General features: G+C 47.4%; 1 protein-coding gene across 1 annotated transcript in view; it reads right to left on the bottom strand.

The window, feature by feature from the left end:
- The window catches only part of ntn4 (netrin 4), a 30963-nt gene extending 26120 nt beyond the window's left edge, over positions 1-4843 (bottom strand). The window contains exons 1-2 of the mRNA XM_035426020.1: positions 4094-4843; positions 2228-2793 (exon numbers count right to left, since the gene is read on the bottom strand). Coding sequence (XP_035281911.1) covers positions 2228-2793; positions 4094-4154 — 627 coding nt within the window. The 5' untranslated portion in view covers positions 4155-4843. The remainder of the gene's footprint in view (positions 1-2227; positions 2794-4093) is intronic.
- Positions 4844-23082: the final 18239 nt, after the last annotated feature.

Raw genomic sequence — 23082 nt, forward strand, 5'->3', positions numbered from 1 at the left:
CGAGCTCTCCATCACAGGCCCCTCGGCCTTCCCAGCCGCTCAGCGCCACGCGATGCCAGGGGCCAGGTCTTCGCACAGAAGGGCTCGAATGAAAAGGGCATTTCCTTTTTTCGTTGTGGCAAAGAAACACAAACACTTCCCCGCTCGGCAGGGGCGGGCGTTGTTTTAAGAGCGCCAGGAGATTTACAGCTCTCCGGGCAGTAAAATATGTCAGGATTATAAGCGAATCATAAATTTGAAAAGTGCTTAAGCGTCATTCTTCGGGCGGGACAAAGCCGCAAGAGGGAAGGCAAGAAAGAAAACACCGAGCGGAGAAAAGACGCTTCCTCGACAGACGTCAAGAGATTAGGGACGGCCTTTCTAGCAAACTGCGTCGTGAACCATATCACGTCGATCATCATAAACCACTTGTGGAGGTTGCTCCGACAACCAAGAAGGCTTTTACCATCTCAGTTTCCAAAGTGAAAGTGTATTGAATAAACAGCTAATGAGATAAGAGATGACAGAGCACGCAATATGGGATAAGGAGAAATGCTTACTCGGGTGTGTGAGGAGATTTCGCTGTTGACCCCCAACGAAACACCTGTTCTATTGCATGTGGAAGGAGGACCCCCAAAACAGGTGGAAGCATATTGTGCGCAAACTCACCCTCCTACACCTTTTCTCAGGTTGCTTAGCGACATGCACAAGAGCGCACGCTGACACAATGTGTGAAAACGCAGTAACCTTTCACTGTACGTCCAATGAGCAAACGCACACAGCTGACCCAAAAAAAAAAACTTCTAAATGACATCACGATAACGGTGAACGCTCATGAATAACCATAGGCTTTCCCAGTGCGTATGGTCTTTTATCCCTAACAGATGTATTTTTTTTTTTAATGCATTCGCAGTACCACTTCACAAGAAACGTTTTCTAAATGGAATATTTCCCTGTAGATTCACATCTGTGCCGAGCAGGGCCGTTTAATGGAAAGCGCTCATACTTCAGAAAGCTATTTCTGCGCGCCGCGGACAAACGCCGCGCGCGCTGGAAACGGATCAAAGCAATCCCGGGACAATAAACAGCCGATTGGACCACTTATGCGGCAACAATGCGGCCGCTATCAAATCTCAGCAATATTCAGAGCACATTAACAGACTCAGGAGGGCTTAAAAGAACGACGCCGTGTCGTAAACACCGTAGTTTTTTTCTCTATCTCTTTCCCCCCCAGAAACCCACAACTGTGTTAATAATTGATTACTTTACAAAAAAAAACAGCGAGGCCTCCGACTTCATATTTTGTACGGCCCTCACAAACGCTTCGTCACAGCAAATGTTCCGTTGCACCGAAAGTTCTGCATCGGGTCGCCCCCCCGCCCTCCCCCCCCGAGCATGCTGGGAATGTTTGACAGATTGTTTCAATTAACTTCAATGGGCCACTTGTAAACTTCTCGTGCCACTGCTCCGCACACCCCCTTACCCCCCCCACACACACCCCCCCCGACCCCCCACCCCCCTTCCCCTAAACTGCCCGGCCGCCTCTAACCACAACAGTAGTTAATGACAACATTCCCTCCGATTGTGCAAAACCGTTGGCTGTTTGGATAAAGGCTTTACGAGCTCACGCCAATCCCGCAGGGCCGGGGTGCACAGAAGGCCTGATTGAGCTCCGGCGCTTTTCCTCCACGCTCACCATCCAGATTTTCTCCATAATTACCGCCCGCCTGTCAGCACCTTACGTGACCCGCGTACGGGATTCCTCCTTCCACTGATGCCTCCGTCTCACACACGCTATTCATATATACAGTTCCGCTGTTACGTTCAAGCATTATTATTATTATTAGACGGCAGTATCGCTTCAGGCATCCTGCGTTGTGCTCAGACTCATTGTTGGCACGTGCAGGGTAGAATGCAGATACTTAATTATTAAAAACTCCTGATGTTTTTCCCATCAGGCTAAACCCTGAAACCTTTACCCAGTAAAGCGTGATGAAATTCCTGTTTGCTCTGTGACATAACTAGGAGCACAAACTGGAAGAAAAGAAAAAACTCTTTCATTCACGTGATCCGTCTTGGCCTCGGCGTCCGCAGCAATCCGTCACGAGGGCTCACGACACCTCCGGTCCGGGGCTCCTAAGTTGCGTCACATGGCAAAGAGGCCTTTCCCGCTCTAACTGCTAACCCCCCCCGCCCCCCGTGGAGAAACCCCCCCCGGCAGAGTCGGCTCCCTCGCCATCGCACTGACCTCTCCGCGCGTGCAGGGGAACGCGCCGGAATACTTGGAGGTGCAGGCGGCCCCGTCGGGGCCGGCGACGCCCTCCTCCAGGCCGAAGGCCGCGGTGCAGTTGGCGGCGAAGTAGCCGAGGGGCGTCCACGTGCGGCCGAAGTCCCGCGAGCGCTCCAGCGCCATGGCGGCCGGGCGCGGCGAGCGGAACACCACGATCAGGTGCGTCAGGTAGAACTCCACCTCCAGGTCCAGCTGCACCGTCTCGACCTCCGCGCCCTCCGCCGACTGCCACCAGGTGTCCGGGTGGCGGAACGACGAGTCCGCCATGGCGGCGGCCAGGTGCGCCAGGTGAGGCTGGGCGGCGTTGCACTTGCCGCACTTGGGCGCCGCGCAGGACCCTCCGGCGGCGGCGGGGGCGGGGGCGCCGGCGGCCGTGGCGTCCGGGTACGAGCAGTACGGCTCGGTGGAGTTGTAGCCGCACACGGACTGCGTGAGCACCCGCCGCCCCAGCGCCAGGTTTCCCATGCGCGGGTTACAGGCTCGGCCGTCGCAGCGGGTCGGCACCCCCGATATCACCCCCAGCTCTGCGGGAGAAAGATAAGGAAGGGGGGCAAGGGGGGGGGGGGGGGAGTGTGTGGGGGCAAAGGGTTAATAACAAGAGCAGGAGATAAAGGTTTGAATCTTGGGGTGACCGCGATGGTATTCGTCAGCAAAAGGGCTCAGTTATTCAGCACAATTCAGCCACGCTGTGGGCAGTGAGGTGCAATCGCAGTGTAAACACCGCACGTTAGATGAAGAAATGAGTCAGACATTACACACACTTCAGCACAACAATACAACTGAGGAAAAGGGATTATGACGCATGCAGTGAACAATTTAGAGTAAAGCTGGATTCGTTTCGAAATCAACGAACACATGCACAGACACACCCACACAGTCTCAGATCAAACAGGGACTTTGAGTAAACAAGTAGCATATCCTAGAGCATATCATTTCATATTATATTATCAAGTAAGTTATCTAACCCTTCGTCGTGGGTAAACAGCTAAAGTTTTCCAGCCTATAAATAGCCTATTTGTATTTTTTTATTATACACTATAGACCAAAATAACATCATTTTCTTATTTACATCATAAATATACAACTAACGACTAACAAACAAAAAAATGCACTTATTTGCAATTACCTCAGCACAGATGGCCATTAGATCTGTCAAAATCAACTGCTGCATGTGTCTGCAACTCAGAGGCAGCAATAATACGTACTTGGATAATCTAGGTTACAGACAGAGCCCATTCGTTGCAGCCCGCGCGTGTGTAAATAAAAGAACCCTCGAGGCGATGATGACATCTTTACTGTTTCTCTGCCTGCCTGCCTGCCGTGACACCGTTGCCTTTCGTTTATCGTAAGCATGTTTTACGGCTTACATTAGTGTGAATTCTGCCCTCGCTAAATACAAAACGGGAAGTTCACCTTAGTTTACGCTAATGCATTTCTGTTAGTGAAAGGTTCTATTCACTAAACAATAGTCTGGTCGAAAAGTGGCAACAGCGCTCTTCAGCAATGCACTTTCCCTAGTTGTATTACTTTTGTCTGGTGTTCAAAACACAGATATTGGAGATTGCAAGGACTTCAGAGCGATGCCCAAGTCTGAAATTCTTGTCACGAACAGCAATACTAGCTAGTTACATCTGCGTCCAAATCGCTATTGTCTGCAGAAGCCAGTTCATTTTTGTTGTACGGTGTGGCGTTGTTGCACTTGTCGCCAGACCGCTCCATTTCGGGGGAGGGAGCGCGTGCTACATTGTCTCATATGCACTCTATCTCAGTAGCATAGACAGAGCTAGAGATAAAAAAAGGATCTTAAACAAAACAAATCTTTACCTGCGCATAAATGAGGTAGTCCACACAGAGCTACCACAGCAAGCAAAGTCCACCACCACATTATCTTTTTTTTCTGGGAAGCCTCGTTAAACGCGCCAGACAAAGTCGACCGTGATCCTAAAAGATCCCAAAAGACTTCAGTGAGTTTTTTTAAAGAGTCCCTGGGAAAAATGTCTCTCTGTTGTTTTTTATTGTGACAAGTGGAGGCAAGTTTTCACCAGACAGTAGATAGTTAGTTCCAGCCAAGCCGATTTCGTCCCAACAGTCACGAACAGGAGCAGTAATTTAAAAAGAATTCCCCGTTTGACAGCCCGACGGTCCAGATAATTCAGGCGAGTGGGAGGTACTGAATCCCGTTCATTGGATGCAACAACGACTTCGCTAATACGCCAACTGCATATGTGTAAATAGTCCGTGCGTCTCCGTCGCAACCTGCTACCACGCTGCCGAATCGCTTTCCTTTGCCTCCAGATATATATCTTAAGAATATTGAGAGAGTGACAGGGGGGTTCGGCTCCTCCCAGTCTCTTTGCATTTTTGTCCGACTTAAAGGAACATTCCTGCAAATCATGAGTCACAGGACGTCAGATCAGCGCTGGCACGCCAGTGTTTACAGATCTTGGCACACAAACATGAAAACTTGACGAAAAGTGAATTTGGGGGGGCCGTTTTCTGATGCGTGTCATCATAAACGCGACTTCTGTAGATTGAGTGTTCTTATCACTTAATATTGACGATCGCGCGCTGTGTGAAGTAGGCTAGACAAACGAAGCGCAAGTGTAGCATATTTGGCGGAGGTGGAGAAAAGCATCTCCTTGCCGAAGCCCTCACAGCTAGTGGGGTAATGACGCACTTTAAATTATGTTGATCCCAACAGTGGGGAAAGGTGTAAGTTTTAGTTAGCCTACTTTAAAATCCTTACAGTATCCTTACAGAACCTTTCCGAGTATCTTGTTGTCTGGAATGCATCAAATACGATTTCCCACTAATCTGTGCGGATTTACTAAATACTTCCCGTAGCCTTGAAATTATTCGCAGACTAAACCACTGTATCAAATATGTTGAAATAGGTATTGAGTTGTTTCAGTTAAAAACATTGCTTTGTAGGACACGCAGCTGGTATACTAATAGCCTACTGAATGTTTACAAATATAGTACACTACTACAATTGTTAATGTTTATAGGCTACTGATCGCTTCGGTAAATAAATATTTAACACTGGACCGTCTATCTTGAAAGACGAGGTGAGTTATTTGTATTTTGCTGAATTAAGCGGTTTCAAAATTAAATTTAATTCAGTAGTTAGCGTGAATGCTAAACAAGAACGTGCCCGCGTGCGTGATTCCCCCTCCAAGTTATCGAGCCGGGTAAGATAAGGAAATTCTCTCTCCGCGTGGCGCCTCCTAGTGTTGTGCTCTGTCACTGCGACTTCGGGCCTTTCGAGTCACGCTGAGTAACTAAAACCGTATTTTATCGATAAACCCAAAATAGCAAGGTGTCCTGCCTTATCACAGTCCGTTCTTTTACTCCCTTCTCCTCCAGACTGAATGAACAATTTCATCTTCTGTTATATGGCCATCGGAGTCAGAGGTTGAGCAGAAATACACATCAGACAGTAAGAGTGACTGGCTACAGTGCTCCTCGACTTGCTCACCGCTCCGTTAACACTTTTTTTTTGACGTGCATATCGATCACGCGCATTCTTGTCATTGGTGGTGATAGGCAGCCTCGTCAGAAGTTATTAGTCACTGTCACTTTCAGGCCACATCATTGGTTCTGTCAGCGAGGCTGTCCTGGATGCTGTACTGCTAACCTAGGGCATGTGACCTTTGAACCTGGTGAGCCATCTTCGGGGTGGCAGCCATTAACCTTTAGTTACGCCGCGATTACATCGTCCTGACGAGGACAAGATAAGCAAAGAGAAAGACTTTCTTATATTTATAAAAAAATGTTATTTTTCATATCCCACGCAGTGTTGAGCTTTTGTCGACATTCCTCTTGTAACTTTGGTTTCTGTCCGCTGATGCACCTACGGCATCCTGGGGGGGGAGAGACGGTCGGAGAGAAGAGGTGTCTGAGAATGTAAATAAGACATGAGGTCAGACGTGACCTCTGTGACCACCCCCCCCCCCCCCATTCACTTTCTAATCCCGCCCTCTGTCGAGTCAGCTACTGTGCTCCGTAGCTGATGTGACTTGTTTGAAAGTCTTACAGGCATTCCTGCCTTCTCCTCCGACACCGCGCCTGCGCCTGGCGGAGGAGAACGTCACATTCCGCAGATGGTGTGAACCTCCTGAACCTTGGGTCGGATCGTCCTCACAGGACTTAGGACTTAAGAAACGAGCTCTAAGCACGTCTCCCTGGATTTGCGCATTTCATGGTTTTAATCGTTTTCCCGTTATGGCTCTGTGTAGATGTATATTACATTACATTACATTACATTTATTTAGCAGACGCTTTTATCCAAAGTGATGTAAAAGTGCATATGTACAGTACGTTATATCAGAAGAGGACATCTAAATTATGCCATTAAATAGTCTTCAGGGCTTTGCACTCAAATGGACTGAAAAGGATGAAGGGGGGTATGGGGGGGGGGGAGGGAGGGTGCGTATGGTAAAGCTATTTGTCCATGTAACTGGTCTGTGGAAGGTTTGAAACCTACTGGTGTTGTTTCTGAAGGCTCCACTTATTATCTCTTCTGATGTAATTTCTTTATGTAGTCTTTGCAGTCACCGACGGCAGCTGCACAGATGTTTGCTTGGCTCGTTAGGCGGAATTACCTTCATGTTTTCCCAGTGTTGTAAAAATACACAAACATGGAATTATGAGATGTAGATACCCATACCCCATACAGCCCACCGCCCCCACCCTCTACACAGTATAATAACTACCTTGGAACAGGAAGTCCCTTTACACTGCATAATAGAACATCTACCTGTAGCTTAAAAAAGCTTAAAGTAGGTTATGAGAAGAAAGACTGGGCTTGGGCACTTAGTGAATGAATCTCTTCTGATGTTTCAGTAAAGCGTGTTTTCCTTTTTTTTTTCTTTTTCTTTTACTGTCCATTGTCTTACTCCCTGGGGAGAACAAGAGGGGAAAGAATAGAACGTTTTCAAAGGACTGCTGCATTCTAGAATGTAGCTCATAGAATCTTGGATGTGCAGAATGTATGTATCCAGGCAACAGGCATCCAATGGGCCCCACCAGGCCTCTCAGCCCGAGCAGGTTGTTCGTGCTCTCTTTAATGTTTTCTCATTTCTGCACCGTGCTGGGTAACGCTGACACCCACCCCTCCCCTGATCTATAACGCTGCATAGCTTCTCGCCCTACAGCACTGCGTCATCCGATATCGCTTTACAGTCTGAGAGATCGTTAGATGTTCTCCGTGCGTAAGCGATAGCGCTGTAGGCTGAAATAGTGGGCGGCGTTGTGTCGAGGGTAGCTGTGCCTTCTCACAAAGTAGTAAAAAAATAAATTTAAGATAGTTATTTGTCGAAATGATAATGATAGATTGATGAAGTCACATCATGCAGATGATGGATACGTATCAGAGAAGGTTTGTAAAATGCCGTGCTCTGTTGGGCCAGCGGTGGGCTGGATCACCAGAGGCCTGCCACAGACACCATCTCCCTCGTCAAGCTCAATTTCCCATTTTCCCAGTTACCTTTTATTCAGTAACAGATGAGGAGGAAGCAATGTCTTTTTTTTTTTTTGTTACATTTTATTATTCAGAGGCATGCTTTGTTTTCAGCAGTTCTCGGGTTTCAGTCAGTGTGGGGTTTGGGAAAGAAAAGGGAGGGGAATCTTTCTCAAATGCGCCAAGTGGGCGAGATGCACAGAAGTGTTTTGCTCATGAAATGGCAAATGGGTGAATATCCATAGACTGCAGGGCCTAGCAGTACACAGGTCTGCACATGGGCTAGAGTCATGGCCTCTGATCCCAATGAGTCACCAGCTAAAAAAAGTTAAGGGATGCAGATCAGTTGTGCGCCGTTACAATGACATTTTAACTGGAGATGTATTTCTTCTTGTATTATATTTGGGAGTGGACCTTCTCCTACTTTCTTGCAGTATAGAAAATGCCTTTCATACACTTTGCTATTCATAGTGTGTCAATCAGAATCTTGGAGAACTGTTTCTGACCAAAATGTTTTTTTTGACATTGAAAGTGAAGCATGTGATGGCTGGTTTCACACTGAAAAATAACGAATTTGAAGGGTCCAGCTTCTGAGGCCTCAAAAGCATAATGTACAGTACCTACGGGCCGGAGTTTTCACCCAGATGTCCTGTAACGAGCAGGACGAAGCCTCTGAACCTCGCAGTGTGAAGAACAGGTGGGGGCCCAGATCCAAAGAAACGAAAGTCATCCCACTGAGCTGTTAACTGGAGCTGCAAAACAGCGTGCAGCCAAAACACGTACAATTAGATTCCACCTCCATGACCGATGCCCTGTGAACACTAGCAATGAAGCAGCATCAACAGCAATCATTTGTCATACTTGCACTGATTTATGTATAAATAGCTGGAATATATGGAATAAATGGAGATTTTTAAAGGATGGTTAAACAGAAATGAATACATTTCCTTGATAATTTGTTTAATATATTAATATATTGGCTTTTTTTTTACAATGCATCTTCTGCTCAGAACTCAGCAGTACGCCCAATTTAGCAGCTGTGTTCGCGAATGACCCTGCGATGCATTGGCGGGCCTGTCCAGGGTGTATTCCTGCCTCTCGCCCAATGCACGCTGGGATAGGCTGCAGTCCAGCGCCCCGCCGCGACCCTGACCAGGAATAGGCGGGTTATATAACGGATGGATGGGATGAAGGGATTTGAGAATGAAAGGCCCCTCGTTCTGCTGAGCTCCCTTCATTATCTGCCCCAGCTCTTGCCCTTACCACCCCCTTCCACCGCACCTGCCCCTCAAATGTGTCTTTAAGCACGAGTCATCACTGGGGTAAATCATTAACTTTGGTCGCAGAGCGGCCCCAGTAAGACACACAGAAGATATTTCCCATAAAAAGGAACACTTCCTTTAGTCAGAACAAAATGTGATGCAGGAAGGTTTGCCTGCAGAGACAGGCTTGCCTGGCTTCTGAACAGGCATGACAGTGTGGATCACTTGACCCAATCGCCTCGGAGATACTGTTCATGAAAAAAAAATCAGCAAGCATAACAATAGTATATTGTTACAGATCTAGCACTGACATCAGCCCCTAGATTCTGTCTGGAAGGGTTTCTTAGTTGACAGCACAGCATATCACACACAGACAACACAGAAACACAGGCCTAGACTGCAACCATTAAGCAGAGTGCTAGAAAGTCATGTGATTAACATGGCTGCACTGCACAGGTGAATGGGCACTTGCTCACCTCTGATTGGGCAAAGGAACAAGGAACAAAGGATCAATTGGACAAGGGAACGTCACGTGCTCTGGCCCCACAGGCAAGAACAGGATGGAGAAAAATGACACCTGTTGCCACGTAGCTTTCATCTCTCATAGAAAGCCTGAGCTCTGTGTCTCTAGTTTCGACTGTGATGAGCCTGTGCAGATCCACAACGTCCAGCGCAAAGGAAATTAGTGGAGCCAAAACACTAGCGTGTGCTTGCTTTTACTTATCTTTCAGCAGGTTTTCCGACCTCAGATGACTGACATGTTCATGCATTTCTGGTGGCTTTTCTGTTCCAGTCTCCCTCTATTCTAGCCATCATAAGAGTGTACCTTTCTTTTCAGAAATGCTGTGAGGAAAATGGCGTCCACTGTTAATCGAGCAACAGAAGGAGGCATGCTCCTTTACCAGCAAACTTCACTCTCTTGCGGTGATGAAAGTCCCTATCCTTCTTGTAATTAAGGTGGCTAAGAACCTCATGTTTACTGAAGTGGAGAAGTCCTTGGAAAGTGTGCCTTGTTTCTCAGAAAAAAAAAAGACAAGCTCAAAAGAAGGTTGTAAAGGCCACCGTTATTTGTGGTCACCAAGAGCTGACTGGACGGAAAATTCTCCCTCCTTCTCCTCCTCCTCCTCCTCTCTCGCCCCCCTTCCCCCCTTCCCCTGTAACCCAGCAGAGGTGAAGGTACCTACAGTACCAACAAATATCAGATAGGTCTCAGTTCCTAGCATTCACGTCTGTTATGAGTATCCTGAAGATCGGAATCTGAAGATTACTGGATAAAAGCTCGAGATTTGGCACTTGACAGATTAATTCACCTCTGAAACCGAGTGATGAATAAAATGCACGACGGAATGGTTTACACGAGAAACACCCATATTTAGAACCTGAATCTGCCCTGAATTCTCCCACAGGAGACCCCCACCTCCTCCACCTCCTCCACCTCCCCCACCTCCCCCGCCTCCTCCACCTCCCCCACCTCCTCCGCCTCCCCCACCTCCTCCACCCACTCCACCTCCTCCACCTCCCCCACCTCCTCCACCTCCTCCGCCTCCTCCACCTCCTCCGTGGACCCCCGTATTTTTCGGGCGGTTGGCTCTCGGCCAGTCCCGGTGACGTCTTCCCTCGTTACGCAGGGAGATTTACGCACGTTTAGGCGGGAGTTTGGGGCCTGAATAAATCAGAGGGAGGGGCACTGGAGACGGGGGGCGGGGGAGGGGGGGGGGGGGTTTGTGAGGACTTCCATGTGTTTTTAAGTCGGGCCCAGTGACCTGTCCCACTTCCCCCATTCTTGAGAACGAGCCAAAGATTCCAGAGAGGTAGGCAACAAGGACCCGGGTCATCACGTAATGCATCTTATAACACACAATGCAGCACTGTTATATGATGCTTTATCAGGCTCATGAAAATGAAAGGTATCAATGCCCTTTTCTATGAATCGAAAGAAAATAGGTGCAAAACCTGCTTTATTGCAAAAAAGCTAATTTATTGATTACGTTTGTGACGTTCAGTGTTAGTTTAAACCATTCAAAAAATTTTTAATGAATATTTCAGCCGCAGTGACCTTTATCAGAAAGCAATGGTCTGCAATGAACATTTTTAAGAACAAAACAATAAGATTAATTAAAGAAAAGTTTTGTGAATGAGGCCCATTAACTCGATTTGAACTCTGTAAAAAAACTGTAGTTTCTTCCGTATGTTTTCTCCTGGATCATTCAGCCAGCCTGCCTCTCTCTTTCTTCTTCTCCCTGTTTTCCCATTCAGGTGCATGAGGCAGGGGACCCCGCTGTTAGGTTAGGGGGAGGGGGGGGGGGTGCTGCCGAATCCCTTGACGAGGCGACAAACAGCAGCTTTTGTCTCAGCGTTCTCCCCCCCTCTCTTCCGCTGGGCCCAGCGGCCTGTCCCGGGTCGGCCGCCCCGCCGTAGGGGGGTGGGGTGTAATTGATTGGGGGACGGGCCAGATGACCGCTGATGGATGGTCTGTCGTTGTGGTCCGTGAGCCGGGGTCACTTTCCCCCGGCCCTCTCCGTGACCCCCCCTGTGCAACACGTAGCACATCACACACCTCTCAGTGGGCTAAAGGCTAAGTGTCCTAGCGGTCAGCCACTGGAAACGTATCCGCAAACAAGCAGGACCTTTGGGAGGTGTGTGGGTGTGTGAGCGTTTGTGTGTGTGTGTGTGTGCGTGTGTGTGCGTATGAGTGTGTATGTATGTGTGTGTGTGTGTGTATGAGCGTGTGTATGTGTGTGTGCGAATGAGTGTGTGTGTCGCATGTACCAGGAATATGTACAATTCAGTATGCACACATTCACAATCACAGATACCAGGAATATGAACTAACTCAACTTCAATATCCAGAAACGCATCGAAAAGCTCAGCATTTTAAATAATGCTCCTAATCCCATCATAACAATTTAGCAACAAAACAAAGGGGATTCATCTCTGTTTGAGTTAAACAGTTAGCTATTACCACTATTGCCGTGCGTATTTACAGTAAACGGGCAAATTACACACAACATTATAAAAAACAGCGCAGTGCTAAACGGTGTGGTAGCGTATCAGGGAGCTGCAGTGATTATGTGACAATAGCGCTTACATGGCTGCCGAACCAATGTTTTGCTCGCGGCCAGATTCTTCTGTGATTGCTGTGATTCACATGTCGCTCCCACACCAGACTTGCATAACACAGGAAGTGCGCCCGATTCCCAGAATGCCGAGGCATTTCATGATTATCACGTTTCCACCAGATAAATTCATTCAGCAGAGTACTCCCGCTGCACAAGAGCACCTACACTGATTGGTCAGGCGCATGCTATCAGATGCATGCGATCAGGCACAGGTGCATGCAATCAGGTGCATGCCATCAGGTGCATGCAACCAGGCGCATGCCATCAGACGCATGCCATCAGATGCATGCCATCAGACGCATTCATCGCCTCTGTCTGCTGTGCAGATGGGAGCTTTGCTGCTGCACCGCAGTGTGAAAAGGAACGGTTGTGCGCGTGTGGGAGGATGGGTGTGCAGCCTGTCAGTGAATGTGTACAGCAGCTGTGGGGGCACAGTAAGCTGCCACTTGCCAGTTGTTGAAGTAGGCCTTTAGTAGGCCTTTTTACTTATTTAAAGTTAATTATTGGCTACTTTATGTTGTTATGTACTGTATGTGTATGCTTGTCAAGTCACAAAAGCCAGTGGGACTTAACTGAGAGAGAGAGAGAGGGAGAAGGAGAGAAAGAGAGGGAGAGAGAGAGGAGGAGAGAGAGAGAGAGAGAGGATGATCCAGAGCACTAGTGAGTCGGAGATAAAGAAAGAAGAGAATGAGGGATGTGTAAAGGGACACTCTCTCTCTCCAAAGGGGTGGCGATGGAGCAGTGCTGTCATTTGTCTTGGGGGGCGGGTCATTATTTGGGCTGTCAGGGAGGGGGCGGAGGAGGGACAGCGCGGCATTCCCAGGACAGCGGGGAGGGGGTGGGCGGGGGGGGGGCTGCCGGGTTGAGTGGGGCATGGAGGAGAAACAGCAGGGTGCTGTGGGAACAGAGACCCCCCCCCCCCCCCCCCAAAAAAAAGGTTCACCGGGCTGGTGGGGTTGCCAGGGTGGGGCACAGCACAGAGGAGAAAGGGGGTGCTCACATCCCTGCCACCAGCGGCCATGTTCACTGTCCCAAACGTTACATCCAACGCACCCTGTAACCCAGGCAACACGGTTTATTATAGAGCTCCAACCCTGGACCAGGACCAGGCAGAAATCCCAGAGCACATTGATGTTGCCAGAGCCAGCCAGTGGAAGAAAAAAAAAAAAAAAAAACATTCTATGTACTGGTTTAGGACCTCGAACATCCCTGGGCCGCACATCTCAGCTGTGTAATTTATGTTGGGGCACTTTGAGGCCACAGCAACATTCTTATTTAGGGCCACGAACACCCCTAGGGCCTGCTCTGGGTGTTGCACCCCGTTGTTCTGTCCTCTTGAGAATGGCTGTTTATATTGAATAGCATATAAATTAAAATATATAAAATTCATGAGGTGTGAATGGTGAGTTCAGGTGAGCAGATAAGAGATAAGGTTTGCAAAAAGAATAAGCAAATAGAAGGCCGGGCCAGTCTTCAGAACGATATTGAAAATATGTCATTTCCTCTGCATTCATACATGCTGTCAATATATCAAGTAACCTGGTGTCACAAAGAACAGGAAGTATCGCTGGATAAAGTCAAAGGGCCTGCTCTCAAAAGCATGTCAGGAATGATCTGCTATTCAAATAAACACAGGATTCACTCCAACAGATTTTTCTACTTTGCCGTTGCGGTTCACGGTGTTAATTAGGGAAGAATCTCTAGAGGAATGTGCGGCTGGGACAGTAGGGAACGCGTTTAACGGAAAAGAAAAGACCCTAATTCAGCAAATCAAACGGGGAACCAGAAGAGCGTACATCATACACATCTGGGGGACGTGTCGTGACGAGGAAGTGGACCTGGCTCTGTCTCTCCCCGGCCAGCCATGTAGACTTGATTTAGCTCAATCAAAAAATAAACCTGGATATGTTTGATGGGTCGGTTTCCTCCACCTCCCGCCCCCCCCCCAACCCCCACCTTAATCTCTGGGTGTAATTACAGCCCCTCCTGGGTGGGTGGGGTGTGTGGGTGGAAGGGACCGAGCGTTATCTAGGTTAGGGACGGGACGGGACGAGCAGATGGCCCGGCTCGGTGACGGGTGCGCTCGCTATGTTTGGAATGTCTGCTGCCTCGTGGGCCTGGCCTCGTTTCGGGCCCCCCCCGCCCCCCCCGTCTGACCGGAGAGCAGTTGTATAACACCCCGGTTTCCAAAAGAATCAAACACCTCACAGCTCACTCCTCACGCAGACCCCCGGGGGTATTAGACTCAGGAGTGAATCCCTTTTTAATTTATAAGCCTGTGTTCGTTTATTTAGAGCCGTCTATGTTGTGCCTGTTGAGAAAAGCTGAGACAAAATGGAGAACATTCCAGTTTGATTCCAACTTGGTTGTGACATAACGATATGACATGAACATTTCCCAAGAATATATTAAAATTAAATATACAGCGCAGTCCATAAGTATTTGGACAGTGACACAATTTTTCATTGTTTTGTACTCCAGCACATTGGATTTTAAATGAAACAAAATATGAGATTTGTTGGAACAAAAAAAAATAATGATACAACTTAGAGGAAGTGAAGAGGAAGTCCTGAATCAACAGGTAGAGGCGAGCACAAATGCGACACCCATTCATTCTTCTTACCTGTGAGGGATCACTGGCTCCCTCCATTGGCTGAAATCAGCATTACACACGTCCCTGAATGTGGCCTAGCTGTATCTGCCACATTGGCATGCTGCAGCATGACCCAGCGTGACGTCAACAATCCAAGTCGAGTTTGCACAGATAGTGGCATTTACTGGCCAATAAACCATTCATTTTTAACACTTGGGTTTTGTCAGATAGGCTTGGTGATCCATTAATGCTCTACCATTAATGCTGAAAGGTTCGACACCTGCGATTTTTTGAGGCGTCAGACGTGACAAGAAAATAATTCAGCAGGAACATGTCTGTAAGGCTTCAAATATCAAACTGTATTATAGTGAAGTAGCCTGTTTTAGTGCGTCCTTCCAGAACAGGGTTGGGGAAGAAGCTCCTCTTTCATTTCACCTGAAAAAGCAGAACCCTGGATCTTACACGACTTTAGTTACTACCATTTTGCAGGCATATCTACAGGACACAAATGAGGCATGAGCTAGCAATATTGATAATGAGAGAAATCGGTATGGAGTTCAGTGGTATCCTCTGGTAACCAAGCACAGTTATTCTGCAGTAGAAAGGATCTATCTTCTAAATATGGCCGCTAGGTATACAGCAAGATAGATTCAAAATTAACGAAAAGCCGCAGCACGTAATTTGCTGAGTGACAGTCGACAGATAATGAGGTGCGTGTAAAAATCAATGGTGTGTGCTTTCCGAACACAAGCACCCATGAACCAAGCACCTACTGGCTGGTTATTACCTCTCGACAGGATCAGGATATCAATCAGGACTGGACTTTATTGGCTGACGGGAGGTCAGGTCTTTTTTTTGTCGTGGCAGATTTACGCGTGTCCTGTGCGTGAGAGCGCTATTGACTGAGCTTTAGTGCGACTCGTCCCACACGTTTGGGGGGGTGGAAACCTAAACGAGCGCATCCCTGTCACAGGGATCGCAGCTGAGCGGAGGCTGTGTTTCTGGCTGTCCTCCTCCCACCACCGTGATTTAAAACCCCCCGCTAACCACTCAGATCCACTCCGCTGGAATCAAATGATTTAATAAAAAAACAGCAAAGACTCCGAGCTATGGTAAACATGATCTTTCATGTGCCAGCTGTTGAACCCCTCAGTCCCCCCCCCCCCAAGGAAAGACACACACACACACACACACACACACACACTCTCACACACATATATAAACGCATACACACACACACGTACTACACACACTATCTCAGACACACAAACATATACACGCATACACACAAACACACAAAGTAAAAAAAAGTTGTGTGAAAGAAAAAAACAGCTTGCTAAAATACTGAAACTATTTAATTGATGCCAAACTGCTTTAATGTTCTGGCCTATTATAATTGCCTGATACATGAAAAAATTAAATGCTGACATTTAACATTAATTTATGAATTTAAATGAGAAAAAAAGGTTGACATCTTTTCATTGCTATGAAAAGATTATTCAGACTTCCGGAGAAAATCGAGTACATGGCATTCAGTAACAATGCAAAGTCACCAAGCGGATCAACGAAACCATTTTAAGCATTTTAAGCAAAATTCAGTTTCACTGCTGCCGCTGTTCTACCCCGGGCCTTTTCTCACCTCATACCATTCTCAGCATAATTTCTAATCGATGGGGCAGGTTTCGACTGGTTCTACGTCCTGACTGTAACCACAGTAACGCAATGATGTCTTAGCCTGTCTTTGATTGGGACCTCCCAGGCAGCACATCCAGCTAAGGGAGCCGTCCTCCGGTTTTTGAGTCGGCACGACACCGGTTCTTAAACCTTTTAATATCGAAACCCAAATTAAAATGCTTTTTAATATCGAGACCCAAATGAGAAATATAGTGCCATTCAGGGATCATCCATCAAATACACAAACTCACATAGCCTAGTGGACTATAGACACATTCCGGGACCCACCTCATACACTCCCATGACCCATTCTGCGTCCCGATTCGTAGTTTAAGAAACACTGAAATGGGGTTTCCAGTGCTCCATTGTACATTCATAATCCCTCCAGCCAATCAGAGACTTGTATTCTGCCTGCATCAGCTCAGCAGGAAGTGCAGCGATCCAATAATGCACTGGCGCAAATGTTCTAGAACTTTCTCTCATGAACTAGAATGTTGAGAACAATGGAACATATTGTTACAATAACAATAGATCGATATAAACAATATATACTGTTACAAATGAGTCTCCTTTCCTTGCATGATGTAAGAGATACTAGTATTTCAAAGTGAGTTTTTTATTTTTTCAGAAAATATCTTCTCTTAAGAATGGTGCATTTGGGAGACCGTTGGGTACATCAGGTGGCTGACCCAAACCTCACTGTGGGGTTGGGGACTCAATTCCCTACCATGGTACTTTATGTACAGTGACTCCACCTCTATGTAGCCTTGCCAGCACAGACTATTCCCTCTCCTTTAAAAAAAGAAAAAAAAAGAAAAAAAGAATGGTGCATATATGGAGTTGTTTCCACGTCAACGGTTTGACCTGTAACAATCTACTCTCCCTAATCATTGTCATGTCTTCAGTGTAGACTACAGAGGGAGGAATCTGAGTTCACCCCCCCCCCCCCCCCCCCCCCCCCCCCCCACAGTCTGACACAGACAGGCCAGGAGACACCAGACAGGAGAGGCCAAATTCCACAAACAAACACTGCAACCTTTTCCATCTATTCATCTTTTCTGTTTATTTTCTGGTGTTGCAGATGTCCTGCATGATTATGCTTGATTTCAACATTAACCAACAACGACAACAATGACAACAACAACGACAAAGAAATGGCGCAGCCCCTCCACGAAACCCACGCCAGCTTCCAAAGAATAACATGTTGCTTGGTAACAAAGTTCCGAAACTATTCCGCGAAGCAAATTCCGGGCAAGGAATAGTCCGAGGGAGAGCTCGCAACGCCGAGGAGAGCCGACTCCGACAATGGGCTTGTGTCAATTCAATCGGGACGAAAGATGTCACGGTGACGGAAAACCCCTCGCCGACAGGCAAGCTGGAGTCCGGCCCGAGACCCGAGGTTCCGCCCCCCGCCTATTGACAGATCGGTAATAGGTCATGTGAACAGCGCCGCGGCTCGCGCCCTTCCACTCACGAGCCGCTGAACTCACACGGACGTAAACACACTGCGCCACAGCGCGTATAGCTTAGCTACTCACCGTTATAGAGTGTTCTCTCGGAGAACGCGTTAATATAATAATAGTGGCCACAGTTAGGAGAAGAGACACGTGATGAATGGGAATGGATATCTTTCATGGGAGCGCAGAGGTAATGTATTCTTTACAAATAAGTCTGAGGCAAAAAGTTCATGTTTACTTAACCCCTTCGTGGTCTTTTTGGGAATAAGGCCTTAAATAAGGTCTAAATAAATTAAATAAGGCCTGAACCCACATCTCTTGCCTAGACAAAGAGCACATATAATGATAAATACAACAGCTGAAATTAAATGTGTTTCAGTGACAACGATTTCTGAAACATTTGTTCCCCAGGGTGGAATTCCTGAACACAGTAACAGAAGAACTGCAATCAGTTAAAAATGTATTTTCAAACTGCTTGAAATAAATATGCTTATGATATTTACACACTTAGATGCATTATAACAGTCCTGCAATCAATAATTCCTTCGTGAAGGTGAATTTAGACTTTGAGGAATGATTTAGATGATTGTTTGCTTTGCACACCTCAGACAAGCCTTTACATCGTCAGATTTTTGTGTAGGCTACAGCTCAACACCTCTCATTGTTCTTAGACAGCTGACCTGAACATCACATCTCTGTGACCATCACACATATTTGAAATCTTATGAAAAAGAAATCGATTCCGATCTCATCCTTTTAACGCAGCCGAAAAATAAAAGTCGAATTCCGTTTCACGTTTCGGCCGTCCGAAAGGGCGAAGCGGCAAGGCTATCGTGTCGGGAAACGCTCGCGCTCTCATATCCATCACGGGCCAGAGTAAACACGGGCCGACGCGTCGTCTGTCAACTGACGTTTGCCGTTCGTGTATCGGCGTGCATTTCGCACGGAGGAGGAGGGCCGGGGGGGGCGAGAGCACGTGTGTACAGAGGGCCATCTGTGCGCCCCCGTCTCGCGGTCGCGGGAAGGCCTGGAATGCGCCCCGCGCACACAATTAACAGCGACGCGGGGCCACGGGGTCACCTGTGGAATGCGGCGGGCGAAGCCAGCGAGCGAAGGTGCAAACGCGCCCCCCCCCCCCCCCCCCCCACCGCCCCCGCACACCCCCCCCACCCCCCACCCCCCCTCCCTCGCATGTCGCTACTTGCTCGGGGTCTGGAGCTTTCCAGCCGTGACAGGTGCAAGGGGGGGGGGGGGGGATATTCTCGTTTCCTTCGCGCCTTCTCTCCCCCCTTTTGTATCTCCGAGGATAATAAAGGCGGATTGTCTGCTTCGTAGGCTACCGTACTTTCCCTGATATGTGAACGCACAATGGGATTATTGGTCATTAGAAAAAAGGAAAAAAAACATGCGTCCACACAACAGACTTGGCCGCACATCCTGTTTGGGGCTGGGAGCTGGCAAGTGGCGCTGAAGTGGCTGCAGCTGCTCCGAACGCGCATTCGCTGTAACTCAATCTGTTATTAGGGGATTTCGTGACATCTGCGGTGTTTTTTTTAAAAGTCGACTGCAAACCAAGATCCCCCAATTTACCTAGATCTGAGGAATCGGAACGGCTGACAATAAAGCATCTCACACATGGAGCCAGGCAGTCGTCCCAGAGGCAGTCCAGGTGAAGAAACGCATTCACCGGGTATCGTCGTGTAGAGTGAATTTCTTTGTCGTGTTCACAGAAGGACCGTGAGTCCAGGTCAATGAGCCACTTGTGCAGTGTCCCTGAGTTGAATTCGACTGCCCTGAAACCCGAGGAATAATGGGTTTGTTTCCAAACTGGGCAATACTGATAGCTTTGAAAAAGCACTTAGATGTTCCTTTTTAACACTCAGTAATACAGAGCTGTATTGTGGGTACTGGTACAGAGCTGCTATTTCGGGGGGGGGGAGTGGTTATTTATTAAGCTGCTTAGGAGTCACAGAATGAAGATATATGTTGAGAGCCTGAGACATGATGCTTTAGGCTGAATCGCTGTATTTAAGCTCCCCAGACTGAGGATGGATGAAGTGCCCAGGGAAGAGACCAGAATGGCCCACACATGAATCTCAGACACTCTTGTATAAAGTAACCCCACTACTTCATTAAACATACAGACAGAAAAATGCTGAGATAGCACTTATCCTGTGAAATATCATTAAAGATTTTTTTGTTGTTGAGAATGTGATCATTCCAGACACACCCCTTTCCCATGCATCTTCCAGACCAGACTGAAGGGGCGGGGGTGGGTGGTGGGGGGGAGGAAGTCTCTCTCAAAATAAATAATGGCTCTGAGCATAATTTGGTGATCGCATTCCTCTGTCAGAAAGAGGGTGAGAATATAGTTCTGCCAATATTGGAAGCGAAGGCAGCCGTTTTGGCTTCTCGTCTGAGCCAGAGGCTGTGCAGAGACATGCAGTGGTTCGAGGCTGCCCAGGCAGAGAGTGACAGGTATGGCGGGGGAAAGCTATGGAATGGCGGGGGGGAAAGCACAGGTATGGCGGGGGAAAGCACAGGTATGCTGGGGGAAAGCACAGGTATGGTGGGGGGAAAGCACAGGTGTGGCGGGGGGGAAAGCACAGGTATGGCGGGGGGGAAAGCACAGGTATGGCGGGGGGAAGCTATGGAATGGCGGGGGGGAAAGCACAGGTATGGTGGGGGGAAAGCACAGGTATGGTGGGGGAAAGCACAGGTATGGTGGGGGGAAAGCACGGGTGTGGCGGGGGGGAAACCACAGGTATGGCGGGGGGGAAAGCACAGGTATGGCAGGGGGAAAGCACAGGTATGGTGGGGGAAAGCGCTGGAATGGCGGGAGCAAACACAGGTATGGTGGGGGAAAGCGCTGGAATGGCGGGAGCAAACACAGAACCTGGATGCGAGCACATTCCTTCTCGGTCTCGGACCGCACCGATACGCAGTTCCATAGCTGGATGGCTGCAATGTTTCAGAAGAGTGTGTGAATCTTCTGAACTGATGTGTTGTTAACTCCTAGTGGAGCAGTCTCTCTCTCTCTTTCACTCTCTTTCTCTCTCTCTCACTCTGTCTCTCTCCCTCGCTCTCCTTTCTACCTTTCCGAGGAGTCAAAGAGGAGTGCTGTTCGATTTTTACAATCAGATGTTTTTCCACTTGACAGAAAACTTCAAGAGCCCGCCAATGTCAAACACATGGCCAAACCATCCATTTCTGTAGAGGTCAATGCACCAGAAAACGACCTCTCAGCCCATTTTAGCATTCCCACACCTAAACTGTCCACTTTACTGCCTCTCAAACCCTTTTACAAGAGGACACCATGACAAAAATAACACACTCAAAAAACCCAGATGCGCCGTAGTGACACGATACGTCCATGTGTACTGAACCTCAGAAGAAGGCCAACGCCATTGCTCCAGTTGTGCTATAGAGCTTGGTAAATACAAGGAACAATGCAGACACATAAAAAAGTGCAACTGTTATGTTTTGGGATCAGTCTGACGAATTCATAACTGTCCGTGATGTGCTCGAGTGATTTTAGCTGTTGTATTGCCTCACGTCATTCGTCCCGGAAGCCTGGACTAGGTGACTATGGGAAAGTGAAGCCCGGTGAAAGTCTCAACAGCGAAACATGGAAAGGAGCCAGAATGCCCTGCTAATCGAGAGAACGTTGGGCCCGTGCCATCGGTGGGTTGGAAATCGGTGCACTGCGCCAAGACGTCGCAGCCAAACACAATATTGTATTGATGACATATCCCAGGGGGCAAAAGCCAGAATCTAGACATCTAGAGGGGTGGAAATCTAGGTCGAGAGACGTTTTGTCATAAACGAAATATGTTAAAACCCAAAAATAGCTCAGGTTTTACCCACATATAGTCTGGCTACACCCTAGTCGGCTATAGAACTTTTCACTTTTCAACTGTTATATAGCCTGGTTATCACAGGAATTCCTGGACGGGGTTTCACCAACTTCTCACTGACTTTTCCACCATAAAAATGTTCACTGGGAAATGACGATGTGGGAAGACAGCAAGATCACAGTACCCCATCGTTCTGCTTTTTTGTCCAAACGCTTTCAGATAAGATGCCTATAGAAAATCAGTAGTCAGACAGTTCACTCACTGCACCCGCTACAAACATAAATTTATGATAAAAAGTGATTTAAAAAGACCTAAAAAAAAAAGAAAGAGAACTGGACCCGCTCTGAGCGAGCAGCGAGATCCTCTTCCCTGTCCCCTCTCTCTCTCTCCTGGATGTGCTGTCACGCTGAACAGGTGGAACCACTTCAGGCTCCAGGTATTTGCACTTCACTGCGCAATGCGTGTTATCCGAGGAGCAGACGTGTGCGCCGAATTTTGACAGGGCGATGTTAAACTTATCCCTCTTTAATAAAAGCACACTGTGTGCATTGTCTGATAAACCAATCTGTGTTTGCTTCTTCTGTTTTTTTGCGGTGGAATATCAGATATTCTATTGTGATTGTGAACCTGCCAGCATTGTCAAGATAAGACCCTTTTATGAAAGGTGGAATTAACCACCTGCAGCCTGGCATATTTTCTTGGGCAGGTTTGCAAACAGTTTTGAAAAAAGGGCGATTGCATCATCGTGTGTTCAAATATGATAAGTCTGTCAATTGTAATTCTAAATATCATTGTAATATTTTAATGACGATCAAATGAGGTCATAACCTACAGTCATAGCAGTGAGTAAATGGTTATTCACCTGAAAACATAGCATAACCCTTTTCTAATATTTCTTCTTCCCTTAAATAACCTTCAGCCTGAAATTTGATTTTTAAAAATGTGTGTTGAATTGATTTTAGTTTGCATTTTCATTGTAATAATTAAAACTTATTTATAACATTTTGAGTATTTGGTGAGCTATTCCTTGATCATTTAAATATTTCACAGGTCAAGAATTAAACATTCAAAACTTTACATTATATTTCAGTAAACAACATATTTATACACGAGAGAACATTGGTTTCACAGTGATTCTTGGGTCATGTTGAGATATACTTCTGCTATTTGACAAGTCTTATTCAGAAATTTAACTGATAAACTAATCGAGCTCAAGCAAACCTGCGCTCAAAAAAAGCTGACAAGCTGTCATGCCAAATGGGAACCCGTCTAAGATCAGATCAGTAAGACAGACACGGGGGCACAGATGCTGAACCTCACAGAAATCAATTCCTGAGCCCAATGAGAGACACACAGGGCGGAGACTTCAGCAGAAAGGTCTGTAAAACTC

Source organism: Anguilla anguilla, chromosome 7 (genome assembly GCF_013347855.1).
Source record: "Anguilla anguilla isolate fAngAng1 chromosome 7, fAngAng1.pri, whole genome shotgun sequence".
Classification (NCBI taxonomy): Eukaryota; Metazoa; Chordata; class Actinopteri; order Anguilliformes; family Anguillidae; genus Anguilla; species Anguilla anguilla.